This window comes from Scardinius erythrophthalmus (assembly GCF_964197995.2).
Source record: "Scardinius erythrophthalmus genome assembly, chromosome: 25".
Classification (NCBI taxonomy): Eukaryota; Metazoa; Chordata; class Actinopteri; order Cypriniformes; family Leuciscidae; genus Scardinius; species Scardinius erythrophthalmus.
In genome coordinates, this window is record NC_138245.1 from 21,967,964 (window position 1) to 21,979,724 (window position 11,761).

General features: G+C 36.1%; 2 protein-coding genes across 3 annotated transcripts; both read left to right on the top strand.

Annotated features, from left to right (window-relative positions):
• Nucleotides 1-763: 763 nt before the first annotated feature.
• Nucleotides 764-5,717, top strand: dynlrb1 (dynein, light chain, roadblock-type 1; the record flags this gene model as incomplete). 2 transcript variants are annotated; one of them, XM_081358211.1, is made up of 4 exons in its annotated part: nucleotides 764-857; nucleotides 1,190-1,265; nucleotides 1,405-1,572; nucleotides 5,334-5,717. In XM_081358211.1, 4 exons carry the CDS (start codon nucleotides 855-857, stop codon nucleotides 5,375-5,377), a joined length of 291 nt encoding a protein of 96 aa, XP_081214337.1. In that variant the 3' UTR covers nucleotides 5,378-5,717. The 2 variants fall into 2 exon arrangements, with proteins under 2 accessions (XP_081214337.1, XP_081214336.1); XM_081358210.1 differs by lacking the exon at nucleotides 764-857 and having other exon boundaries at nucleotides 1,181-1,265.
• A 263-nt stretch (nucleotides 5,718-5,980) lies between these two features.
• Nucleotides 5,981-11,760, top strand: map1lc3a (microtubule-associated protein 1 light chain 3 alpha). Its single transcript, XM_081356935.1, has 4 exons — nucleotides 5,981-6,148; nucleotides 8,069-8,124; nucleotides 8,493-8,599; nucleotides 10,380-11,760. Exons 1-4 carry the CDS (start codon nucleotides 6,109-6,111, stop codon nucleotides 10,540-10,542), a joined length of 366 nt encoding a protein of 121 aa, XP_081213061.1. The 5' UTR covers nucleotides 5,981-6,108; the 3' UTR covers nucleotides 10,543-11,760.
• Nucleotide 11,761: the final 1 nt, after the last annotated feature.

The window sequence follows — 11,761 nt, forward strand, 5'->3', positions numbered from 1 at the left end:
AGAGTAGAGCTGACCTAGCAGCAGTTATTAAGTGGAAACCCTGAGGCAAAGTTTGGAAAGGAAGTAAATGACCTCATAAATCCACAATATGCCTGTTCATGTCTCTCACACTCATCAGACCGTACCTGTACCATCTTTACAGTGGTTAAGCAACCTCATTTTCATTTGTTCCTATCCTCAAATCAGTCCAATTAAACATTTCCTTTTTTCTCATCAGTGTTAAGCATGTCTAGACATTAAATTGCACCACAGGGGGTTCAAGTAAACTTTCAAGCCGAACAAGTCTGTCATTGAACTGCTTTTTAAAGCCTATTCCATCTGTCATGTCACTTGGGCAATATAAGTTTTAGTACAATAGTTAAAAAAGTTTACTTTTATTTAGCCTACACTGTTGTTGTTGTTTTTTTGACCCACTTATGGAAACTAGAGGTAGTCCCTTTTAATATAAAATAGCAAACATGTCTACTTTACACCTGAATAACTTCCTAGAAAATCAGATGAAGAGACTGCCACATTTTTTGTTTGTTTTCTAGCTAGCCTACAATACATTATAGTGGAAAACATTCTCATAGCAAAAAAAAAAAAGAAAGAATGCACATTCAGTGTATGCATATTCATGTTAACCTCAAAGTATATGTATAATAATAGATCTAAAGCACTAGTTTGTAGTAAAATAAAATACCTTTTTGTTAAAATATAAAAGATCCAAGAACTCGCAGTTAGTGACCGGCTATCCTCCAGTCCAGCGGATGGCAGTAACGTATAACCGACCGTTCACATACTAGCCTACATGTTTCTAGTTCCGGAGTTTGCGCCATCAATCATAGCAACGAAAACACCGACTTACATTCACAATGGCAAGTACTTTTTACCATTTATACTAGATCAAATGTTACTATAATTGAAAGTACGTGTTTGCTAGCTTGTTATTGTCTCGGTTAAGGTTTTTGTGGGCTAACATTGAATGCAGGGCGTTGTCATTTACGAGATGGCCCGTATAGTAGCCAACTGCTTGAGTAAATAAAAAAAACAATGGCAAAAATACGTTTCCCCCCTACCAAGAGACTCATTTAGTGATTTAACAGTGCTACTGTTCCGAAGGATATTAGATATTAAGCTATGACATAAAGCTGGTTTAACCGTTAACGTTAATTAGGTTGTTTTAATCCATAAAGCGTTTATGTTGCAGGCTGAGGTGGATGAGACAATGAAAAGGCTCCAGAATCAGAAAGGAGTGCAAGGAATCATCATTGTTAATGCAGAAGGTACATGGCACATGAGAAATGTTGCAGCTGTTATTACATGTTTTAGTTTGGTTGTCATGTGCTTCAACATGGAACTGATCAGACAAAGAGGTCTTTGTTGTTGTATCTGCAGTTTTCCCTATGTGCTCTCTTTTAATAGGCATCCCCATTAAAAGCACCCTTGACAACGCAAGCACAGTCCAGTATGCTGGTAATATCCACCAGTTGCTCATGAAAGCTCGGGGAATAGTGAGGGACATCGACCCTCAGAATGATCTCACCTTTCTTAGAATTCGATCAAAGAAGAATGAGGTCATGATTGCCCCAGGTAAAGAATAGTGCACTTATGTAATGCTAGTTAGTTATTTAGGTTAGTGCAGTGGATCTCAAACGGGGCCTCACCAAACCTCCAAATGGGTCAGAGGATGACTTCAGAGTATTTAAATTGATATATCATTATTAATATAATGATTATTATGGTCATACTTTATATTAGGTGACCTTAATTACTATTTTCTTACATCAAAAAATAAGTAGAATGTACTTATTTTGTTCATTGTATTGCAAAAGACTTTCGCTGCTATCAAGTTTAGGGACAGGTTTTGTGGTATGGGTGGGTTAAGGTGTAAGGGAAGGGTCAACAGTGTAATTTATAGATGTAATTACAGAAATGAATCACAGCTGTACTTAAAGGCAGGGATTTAAAAAATAATAATAAGTCCAATGGAAAAAAACATGCATGCACACTAAGTTTATTGTATTAAATGATTCATTTTAAAGTTAGTACATAGTTGTTAAAGACACCTCATATAAAAAATGGGACCATTATTATTATTATATTAAAACAATCTAACTTGATTAAAATTATATATGTTAAAGGAACACTTTGACTTTTTGGGACTTTAGCTTATTCACCGTATCCCCCAGAGTTAGATAAGTCCATACATACCTTTTTCATCTCCGTGCGTGCTTTAAGTCTGTTTGACGCACCCACCGCTAGCCTAGCTTAGCACAAAGACTGGATGTAAATGGCTACAGCTAGCATACTAATCCCAATAAGTGACAAAATAACGCCAATATTTTCCTATTTACATGTTGTGATTTGTATAGTCACAGTGTGTACAAATAACAAGGTCATATGAGACACAGCCATTTTTTAAACGTTTTAATCCTGGGAACTATTTTCTCAGAAGGCGAAGCACTGCTACTTGGGCGGAGTGATGAGCGCAGCACCCGAGAAGCGCCGTTCCGTCAACAAAACCAACGTGACTAACTAGCTAGTAGCGAACGTGATTCGTGATCATGGTTAACTTTGAGGACTTGTCACAGGATTTTTATTTGGTATCAAACCAAGATCCAGAACCATATCGTTTTGAGCCAGAATACACAGACGAGGAGTTACAAACTTTGGAAGCTGATAGACAATGCCGAACAGACTGAGGTCGAGGGGAGAATCAGAACGGGAATAGCCTACTATTTCACAAACAAGGTCACTGTTTCTCAAAAATGAAAACTGCAATTCATCATGACTTGATTCATCAGGTCACCGTTTTTGGTTGGAATTCCCCTGTTTATTGTCGCAGCTTTTACAATACAGCGAACACCCATGATTGTAAACTTTGCATTTACTATCTAGTCAGGGCTCCAGACTAACTTTTTTTATTAGGAGCGCTGTAGCCCCTGACTTAAAATTTTAGGAGCACAAGCAGAAAATTTAGGGGCGCACCTTAAATCATCTTACAATGCAATTATTCACATTTTCCCCCAAAATAACTGTATTACTGACAAATGCTTTGATAATAAATAGCCTTAACGTACAGAAAGTATGGTGCAGTTTTATTTTAAGATCACAGGCTCCAGACTAACATTTGAGGGCAGCGGCACTAAGTTCTACAGAAAGTATTTGGTAGCACTGTGGGATGACAAAGCACTGAGCTTAATTTGAGGTGTATAGATAAAGTTAACTTTAATTATTATCATTCATAATGTCTTAATAATTCAAAAGCAAAATGAGTGACAAAATAGATATTAGGGAGTGAAAATAGCCAATAAGCGTCCTCTGCAGCTATGTTTACAATAGTAATTTAATATTTTTTTCTTTTCTTTTTTTAAATAAGTGTGAGTTTTCCTACTTCTTGAAACTTTTAGTTTTATAAATAGGGACAATCTTTAAAGGATGAACAAAAAATGTTTTGGTCAACACATTAAAAATAACATTTAAATATGATATTATAGTTTTGAAGTGCTGGAAAAAGATGTGTAGGCTACTGTTATAACCACGATATACCATAGTTACAGTAAGTGGTGTTACTACATTAAATCCAAGATGAATGTTGCTGATCTGTGGACCTAAAGCCTTCTATAACTTGTTCGTTCATGGCACATGTTTCTCCTGGTTTCCACGTCAGCGCTGTTTGATCTGATATATGGTTTATAACAGAGAATTCTGCGTCAAATCTGAATGTTTCTCACTGGATCTCGCAGCAATGTTATTAATTCTGTCGCGAACTCAATGGATTTCTTCACTGGATCTCCACGATGTAACTGTTTCGCGTGATCGCGATCGGCCCGCGACTGGCGAGAGAAGCTCTGCGCTGTCTATTATTGGTTCGAACTATTAAACGGTCTATGAAGTAGAAATGAGTAGCGCAGCGCAGCGCAGTTTTTTTCATTTTATTTAATAACATGTCACGGAATACTCTGCTTGAGGCTGAGATGCGTTTTGTGTTTAAACTGCGAAGTGCCTGCAAACTTCTATTTCCCCGCAGTTCTGGGGTAGCGACTGCAACATTCGCAGCTCATGGAGTTCGTCACCTTACTTACAGTACCTCAACCAGCTGAATTTTCGTAGCCAGTCTTCCCGAAAATAGTGGGTTCAGGCCTTTATCATCATCCGACCGACTGTGTCTGTCCCATAGACTGTAAAAAAATAGGTCTGTCCGTGACATTGATATTTGTCTCCGTCTCCTTCCCACAGACGTTTAACTTACGCGCGCTCGCTTATCTCTAGGACCCTCCCCCTCCACACATTAGCCAGTTACAGTGGCCATTCCCTATTCTTCTCACACTCATTGGCCTGCTACACATTCCGGATTCTTTGACGCGCCCCTTCCACGTTTAACGTAAAAAAAATAATAATTACTGGTCGCACATGTGCGACTGGATGTAAAATTCAGTCGCACATTCTCAAATTTTGGTCGCAAAATGCGACCATTTGGTCGCAGTCTGGAGCCCTGCTAGTAATTGCTGACTCTATTACTCCAACTCTGAGCGAACTCTCTGCTCCTCACCACGGCGCTTCTCGGGCGCTCATCACTCCGCCCAAGTAGCAGTGCTTCGCCTTCTGAGAAAATAGTTCCCAGTATTTAAACGTTTAAAAAATGGCTGTCTCATATGACCTTGTTATTTGTACACGCTGTGACTATACAAATCACAACATGTAAATAGGAAAATGTTGGCGTTATTTTGTCACTTATTGGGATTAGTTTGCTAGCTGTAGCCATTTACATCCAGTCTTTGTGCTAAGCTAGGCTAGCGGTGGGTGCGTCAAATAGACTTAAAGCACGCACGGAGATGAAAAAGGTATGTATGGACTAATCTAACTCTGAGGGATACGGTGAATAAGCTAAAGTCCCAAAAAGTCGAAGTGTTCCTTTAAGTAAATGTTAATGCAGTAAACTGTTAATTTAAACTGAAATCGTGTTTCTTTTTTTCCCCTTCAGTGGCTATTGTTTTACTGAAAAATCACAACAAGAATTGTGGTTAATTAATTCATTTACCTATACTATATCAACAGTCCCATTCTGCTTTCATGAAACATGCCTTAAACAAATTCAATTACATTTATCGCATGTTTTTTCCAGATCAAGTAGAGGAAAAAAAAGTATGGAATCTCAGGAAAAATTATGGAATCCTCTTTTAATTTGCATTTCTAAAAATGCTAAGGGGAGATCATTTTGTAAATAAAAGCTAAACATATGAGGGTTGAATATGTCATAATATTGTATTTTTGCTGCCTGTCTGCTCAAAGCCAAATATGTGTCTGGTATTTATGTAATGTATTTTTTTTTTATTCTGTTCTCTTTACAGACAAGGACTATTTCCTGATCGTCATTCAAAATCCTACAGAGTAGTCCTGAATTCTTCATAGTTGTATTGCCATAGTATTTTTTTTTCTATAAATAACAGCCAAAAGTGTTTCAGTTCATATGTTCCAGTAAAGTGAAGTTTATATAGTAACACAGTTACATTAAATTAAAATGCATCCATCTTATTATAAATAATAGGTTTGTACTGATCTTGCTTATCATTCCAATAATTTGCCTTTTTTCTGTAATTTATTGTTCTCTCATATTCTCTCTTTTGCAAGTACTCCAGCTTCATCATCTATACGCATCAACATGACACTATGACATACTGTACTTGTTTGTGTATGCTAAAAAGGACAATAAAACAACAATGCTTTTCCTTTTATTTATTCTTTGGCTTTGTATTTTTATATGAAATGGAAAGAGTGCTCTGCTGTTTGCCATAATTTAAAACACAATGTTTAGATTTATAGACAGATTGTACGTGAATAACTGATCTGAAAAAAATGACATAGATTATAAGGGGTTACTAAAATACAATATAGTTATAGAATGTAAATTTACAAGATTAGCAAAGAAACGTTGTGACTATATTGTTATTGTAGGTCTATACTTAAACTGGGTCCTGTCCCTTTAAATCCTGCTATGACATCACGAACTCTAGTACATTGTCTCGAGCTGTTTTGCTTACAGTGAATCAGGAGCTCGAAAAGAAGCGAAGTCGATCGAGACTTCAACATATAATAGCTCATTTTTTTCCACATTCAAGTCCAGTTATGCCATCTGACAGACCCTTCAAACAGAGACGGAGCTTTGGTAAGATGAGTTTTATTCGTGCTGTGTCAGCACATGCGTGTTTGTTTATCAGGTTTGTTTTCGTCCCTAGCCTGCTAGCAGCTTTGTGACACTGTGTTTACGATTTTTTTATAAAGATTTAAATGCTTATGAAACGATTTTAGAGATTAATATAAGTTTAAACGAAGGTTTTTAACCAAACCGACTGAGGTCAGTTGCTATCCAGTGAGGTAACGTAACGTTGGCCTGACTCGAAGGCCTTCTGTTTAACGTTAAAAAACAACAACAGCCTTAATCCACAGTTGATTTAGCTGATTTGTTAAAGATCATATATTTATATGGCTGCGTTGTCCTTTACACATTTAAACTGCCATCTAGCTTTTAGGAAGATAAAACTTTAAAATTAACATCTATGATACAATTTTTTTTTAAACTGATGCTAGTAACGTTAACTATTGTCTAACAGGTGATATAGACAAGTAGTCTATTTATGAAAATAAATTGTGTTTAATAACAGCATTAAAGAAATGGATGGACAGTGCTCGTGTTGGTGAAATAAATGATGCTGTAATTTGAGCTTTTTCTCATAGTCCAGACGAGGACAGGGAGTGGGGAGGGAGGAGCATAAAACCCTTGCATAATCTTCCTAAACATAACAAACAACATAGATCTGCTGTTTTAAACACATCTGTAAGTGTCAGGGTCAATATGTTCTGCAAACGCTCTCATATATGTCCAGCTTTTGGGATTATGTAATTGACATGAATGACCCTGACATGGGATCAGTTAAAGCGATAGTTCACCCAAAAAAATGAAAATTCTGCCATTAATCACTCACCCTCATGACATTCGTTCATCTTCAGAACACAAATGAAGATCTTTTTTATGAAATCTGGGAACTTTCTGTCCTTCCGTTGACAGCTACACAACTTTTTGAAGGGTCAAAGTGGTTGTTGCGTAGCTGTCAATGGAGGGACAGGAATCTTATTCTGGTGTCACCATTATCCTGTGCGTTGGGTTACCAGCATCAAGTCCAAGCCTATTAATTTACACCCACAGCGTAATGTCAAATTTAGCTTTTTAATCAACAGTAAATTTTTTGTTAACCTTTTATCATATTCTTGGAGTATCGCTATAAATATCGTATTGTGAGTTCAGTATCATGATATGTATCGAATCGTGACATGAGGGTATTGTTACACCCTTAGTAACAACACATCAGAAATAATCAATCCTTACTAGTTTCCGTTAATTTTCCATAAGTAAATGCTAATGCAGTGACTGAATGTGTTTTGAGGAATGAGGGAGTGCTAGTCGTGTCAATCGTGTGCTTTCAGTAACATAAACACATCCTAGTAAATATATATATATATATATTTAGGGCTGTCAAAAGATTAATCGCGATTAATCGCATCCAAAATAAAAGTTTGTGTTTACATAATATATGTGTGTGTACTGTGTATAATTATTTTGTATATATAAATACACACACATGCTTGTATATATTTAAGAAATATTTGCATACATATACTGTATATATTTATATATAATTTATATTATATATAAATATACATTTTTTATATATAAATTACACATTTTTCTTAAATATATACAAGCATGTGTGTGTATTTATATATACAAATTTAATTATACACAGTACACACACATATATTATTTAAACACAAACTTTTATTTTGGATGCGATAAATCGCGATTAATCTTTTGACAGCCCTTATATATATATATATATATATATATATATATATATATATATATATATATATATATATATATATATATATATATGTGTGTGTGTGTGTGTGTGTGTGTGTGTGTGTGTGTGTGTGTGTTGCAGTTAGGCTTTTAAGTTTGGTAATATATGCTTACAGTCTAAATGAGCATGCCAAATCTTTGTTTTAGCCTATTCTTTTTGTTTTTCAGCTGATCGTTGCAAGGAAGTGCAGCAGATACGAGAGCAGCATCCAAATAAAATCCCGGTGAGAAACTCTTTCGTCTTTTGAATGTGTCATAAATGAATCAGGACTGAGTGAAGAAGAGACTTATTGCTTTCAAGATATCACTTTTGCATGTCAATGTGAGATTTATTTTAAGATGCCAAGATTTATTACTCTACACTAATGGTTTTCAACTTCTACGAGGGTCTCAAGATGACTTGAAATTATTTAAAATAAGACAATATTATTTCAAATATTATTTCTAAATCAATATATTTTGTATTTTAATTTAAAGATTAAATTAAATTAAAGGTCCTTGGAGTAAAAAATGTGGAGAACCACTGCTCTAGATTCTTATTTCAAGAGTAGACTATGTCAAAACACTTTATCAATTTGTCTTGTCCTTACAGGTGATCATTGAGAGATATAAGGGGGAAAAGCAACTTCCTGTCTTGGACAAGACCAAGTTCCTTGTCCCTGACCATGTTAACATGAGTGAGCTGGTAAAGATAATCAGGTAAACATAATATCCAGAATCTAGGGTTACTTGTTGAATTTTTTTAAACCGGGTTGTTGAGTGTACATTCTTGCCTGACTGTCAATTGGTATCACATACACAGAGAGTATTTTTGTCACTTTGAGCCATGAGTCCCGTGTGTTTCAGCCTCATCTGGTTTGTTTACTCGCCTGGTGGGGTTTTGAAGCAGGGTGGGGGAGGAGAATGCAATGGTGTGCCAATTTTGAGTGTCTGCCGTGCTCGCCATCCACAGGGGACTTCTACGAACACTTATAAACAGTTCAAACTTGAAAACTGTTTTTCAGTCATTGCACAACATCCACAATTATTTTCCTAAATCCATTGTGTTGTATTCTTTTTTTAAAACAAGACCCTATTGAGCTAAACTTGCTCTAAAGATAAGCTTGCAGCTCAGTGTTGCCTTCCAGGTATTTTAACACGGGCTCAGTCAGATGATCAGACTAAGAACATTTTGTCAGATCCATGCTGCCTATCATACTTCATAATCCTTGGCTATGAATCATGGCTGATTTATTTATAGTTCAGACTTGAAATAATGATTAAAGGTGCATTAAGCAACTTTTCATGTTAAAAATACCCGTTTTCTAACCCATACATGCTTAAACAATTGCCTGATGGGCTGAATGAGCCCTTCTCTGATCACTGAGATTGTCTCTATAATCCTGTAAAGTAAAATAAATAAGAGGGATTCGGGCCGGAATTTTAGACTGGGCGTGACGTCATGCGCGTTCACGGCACGCTCACCTGGCTATGTCTGGCAGGTTTGTGTATTCGCCGCCATTCTCCGTAGAAGATGGATTCTAAGAGACCGGCTTGTAGTTCATTTCAAACACCAACGCAAACTCCACGTAAGATAAAAAAAAGAAAACTTTTGTCCGTGAGCGTGCACACTTCTGGTTGCAGTTTCGCTTGCCGCCAGAGGGGGCATAGTTCTGCAAAAACTCAGAGACTTGCGCAATGCACCTTTAAGTTATAAGTGTGAAATTTCTGCTGCACTAGCATCACATTTGATGTGACTACTAACGAAATGAAAAAATATACGGATATGAATTCTATAAATATTCCGGAAAGAAAAGTCAGGAAAAAAAATGAAGGGCGGGACTTGATTTTTTCCATTGAGGGACTGATTGGATCGATTGCTGTGATCTCATGTGAGGTTGTCCCGCCCTCGTGCCAGTAAACACGTCATTGTTGCAAGAGGGAGGGGAAGTCATTTTGATGAAAGATTACAAGGGCTCGTAATAATTAAAAAAACAACAGTTCACGGATAAATTATTTAATAAATGCCTCAATATTCCATGAAAAAACTTAGAATTGTACATTTTGATTTCATGGTGACTTTAAGCTCAATGAACAGAATTTTGTGGCAAAATATTCAACTCAATATTGATCAAACCATTCAACTCAATCAAGTTTATTATGTTTTAAAACTTGTGTATCATTTGAGATGTAAAAAGCTGTTTAAATCATAAGTTTTAACACAAAGTGTTATTATTTTATTTATTTTTATACTAAAATCATGGTATCATGCATATTGCTTACACCTTGTAGTTATACAATTAAAACAGTGAGTATTTTAACGTTTATATATTGGCCCAATTCACTATCATTTGTATTATATGTTTTTATTCATTTTATTTTTGAGGTAATCAATAGTATGCCACAAATGCTGTGGATTGAGCAGAACTTGTACCAAACCCAGACTTGAATGTGCATATTTTTGTCATTATAATCAGTTATCAAAACGACTCTTTTACAGGCGTAGACTGCAGCTCAACCCCACCCAGGCCTTTTTCCTTCTTGTCAATCAGCACAGCATGGTCAGTGTGTCCACCCCTATTTCTGAGATCTACGAACGAGAGCGAGATGAAGATGGCTTCCTCTACATGGTTTACGCCTCCCAGGAGACCTTTGGTTGCTAAGCAGGTCTCTCGACCTTTGAGGGAGGGATAGCAGAGGGAAGGAGAGACGTCAACAGGAAGAAGGCTCATCTAAATGCACCCGTTCTTTCTCTCTCTCCATCATCACTGCTCCTCCCTTGCTGGTATGAAACGAAATAAAACCGTTGATTCTTGTCTATGTGACACTACAGTGCAAACCACAGCGTTACTGTAAACACTATTCTGACCCAATTTCAAACTTGTTTGTTTTCCTTTATTAGCTCAGCATAGGTATTACACTGTTTATACTTTGTATTTGGCCCTAGTAGCTTTTTCCCCCTTGAGTTTTATTACTTTTAGGCCGTTATGTCAAATAATTAGTAACACATGTTGCTGTAAATAGGTGAGAGTGTGTTTTTTTTTATTATTATTTGTTTTAGGATTCATTTTTTCTTTTTGTCTGCTCATAGTAATTGTACGTAGTAGTTACCAGACCTTAGTGGTGTTGGTGTAAGGTTGTAAAATCTTACTTCAGAATTAAGTGCTTATTTAAACCAAGTGATTAATCAAGATGCAGCGTAATTCTCATCAAATTTCCTGTCAGACCCTTTCTGTGGTTCTCAAAACAAAACTGTTAGGAGACCAATGGCTCTAAAGGTGTAATTATAATTATGTGAACTATCAGAGGGTTTCTGAAGCCTTTATGAGCCTGTGTTTATTTCTGGGCTCCTGTGTAAAAATAACTCATCATTCACTCATTGTAGAATAAAGGTATCGTCTGATGGTAACGGTAGTCAAAAGCCACATTGATCTGTACTGTACAAGTGTGAGCCAGAAGAACATCTTTTGGCATACAGTATTCTGCAGTCAGCCTCACATAATCTTTAGTAGATGCGAATGAAATGCTTTTTTTGCACAATTAAAACATCTAAGAGGACAACTTATTAGAAGTTCAACAATTATAGCACATAATTATACTCTCCTTTATACTTTTTTTCCTCCTGTCACCATACGAGCTGTATGCCTTCTGTTAAATCTCAGATGAAGGGATCGTGATGCCCTACATTGCATGTTTTTTTCAAACTTTTTTTTATTGATTTATGCTATAGATTTGTTAATTATTTCAGCTTTATTTAAAGCTAAAAAACGAGACTTTTTAGATGTTTTGAAACCAAAAAAAACACAAAAACTGAAATATGTATATGTATGTTTGAATTGTTTGAAAAACAAGTGCGTGTATAAATCATTGTACGAAATGATT

Excerpts from the sequence above, each read along its gene's own strand:
- map1lc3a (XM_081356935.1), top strand. The coding sequence starts at position 6,109 with ATGCCATCTGACAGACCCTTCAAACAGAGACGGAGCTTTG. Across the intron at positions 6,149-8,068 it reads CAAACAGAGACGGAGCTTTG|CTGATCGTTGCAAGGAAGTG; the intron begins GTAAGATGAGTT and ends TTTGTTTTTCAG. Across the intron at positions 8,600-10,379 it reads GAGCTGGTAAAGATAATCAG|GCGTAGACTGCAGCTCAACC; the intron begins GTAAACATAATA and ends ACTCTTTTACAG.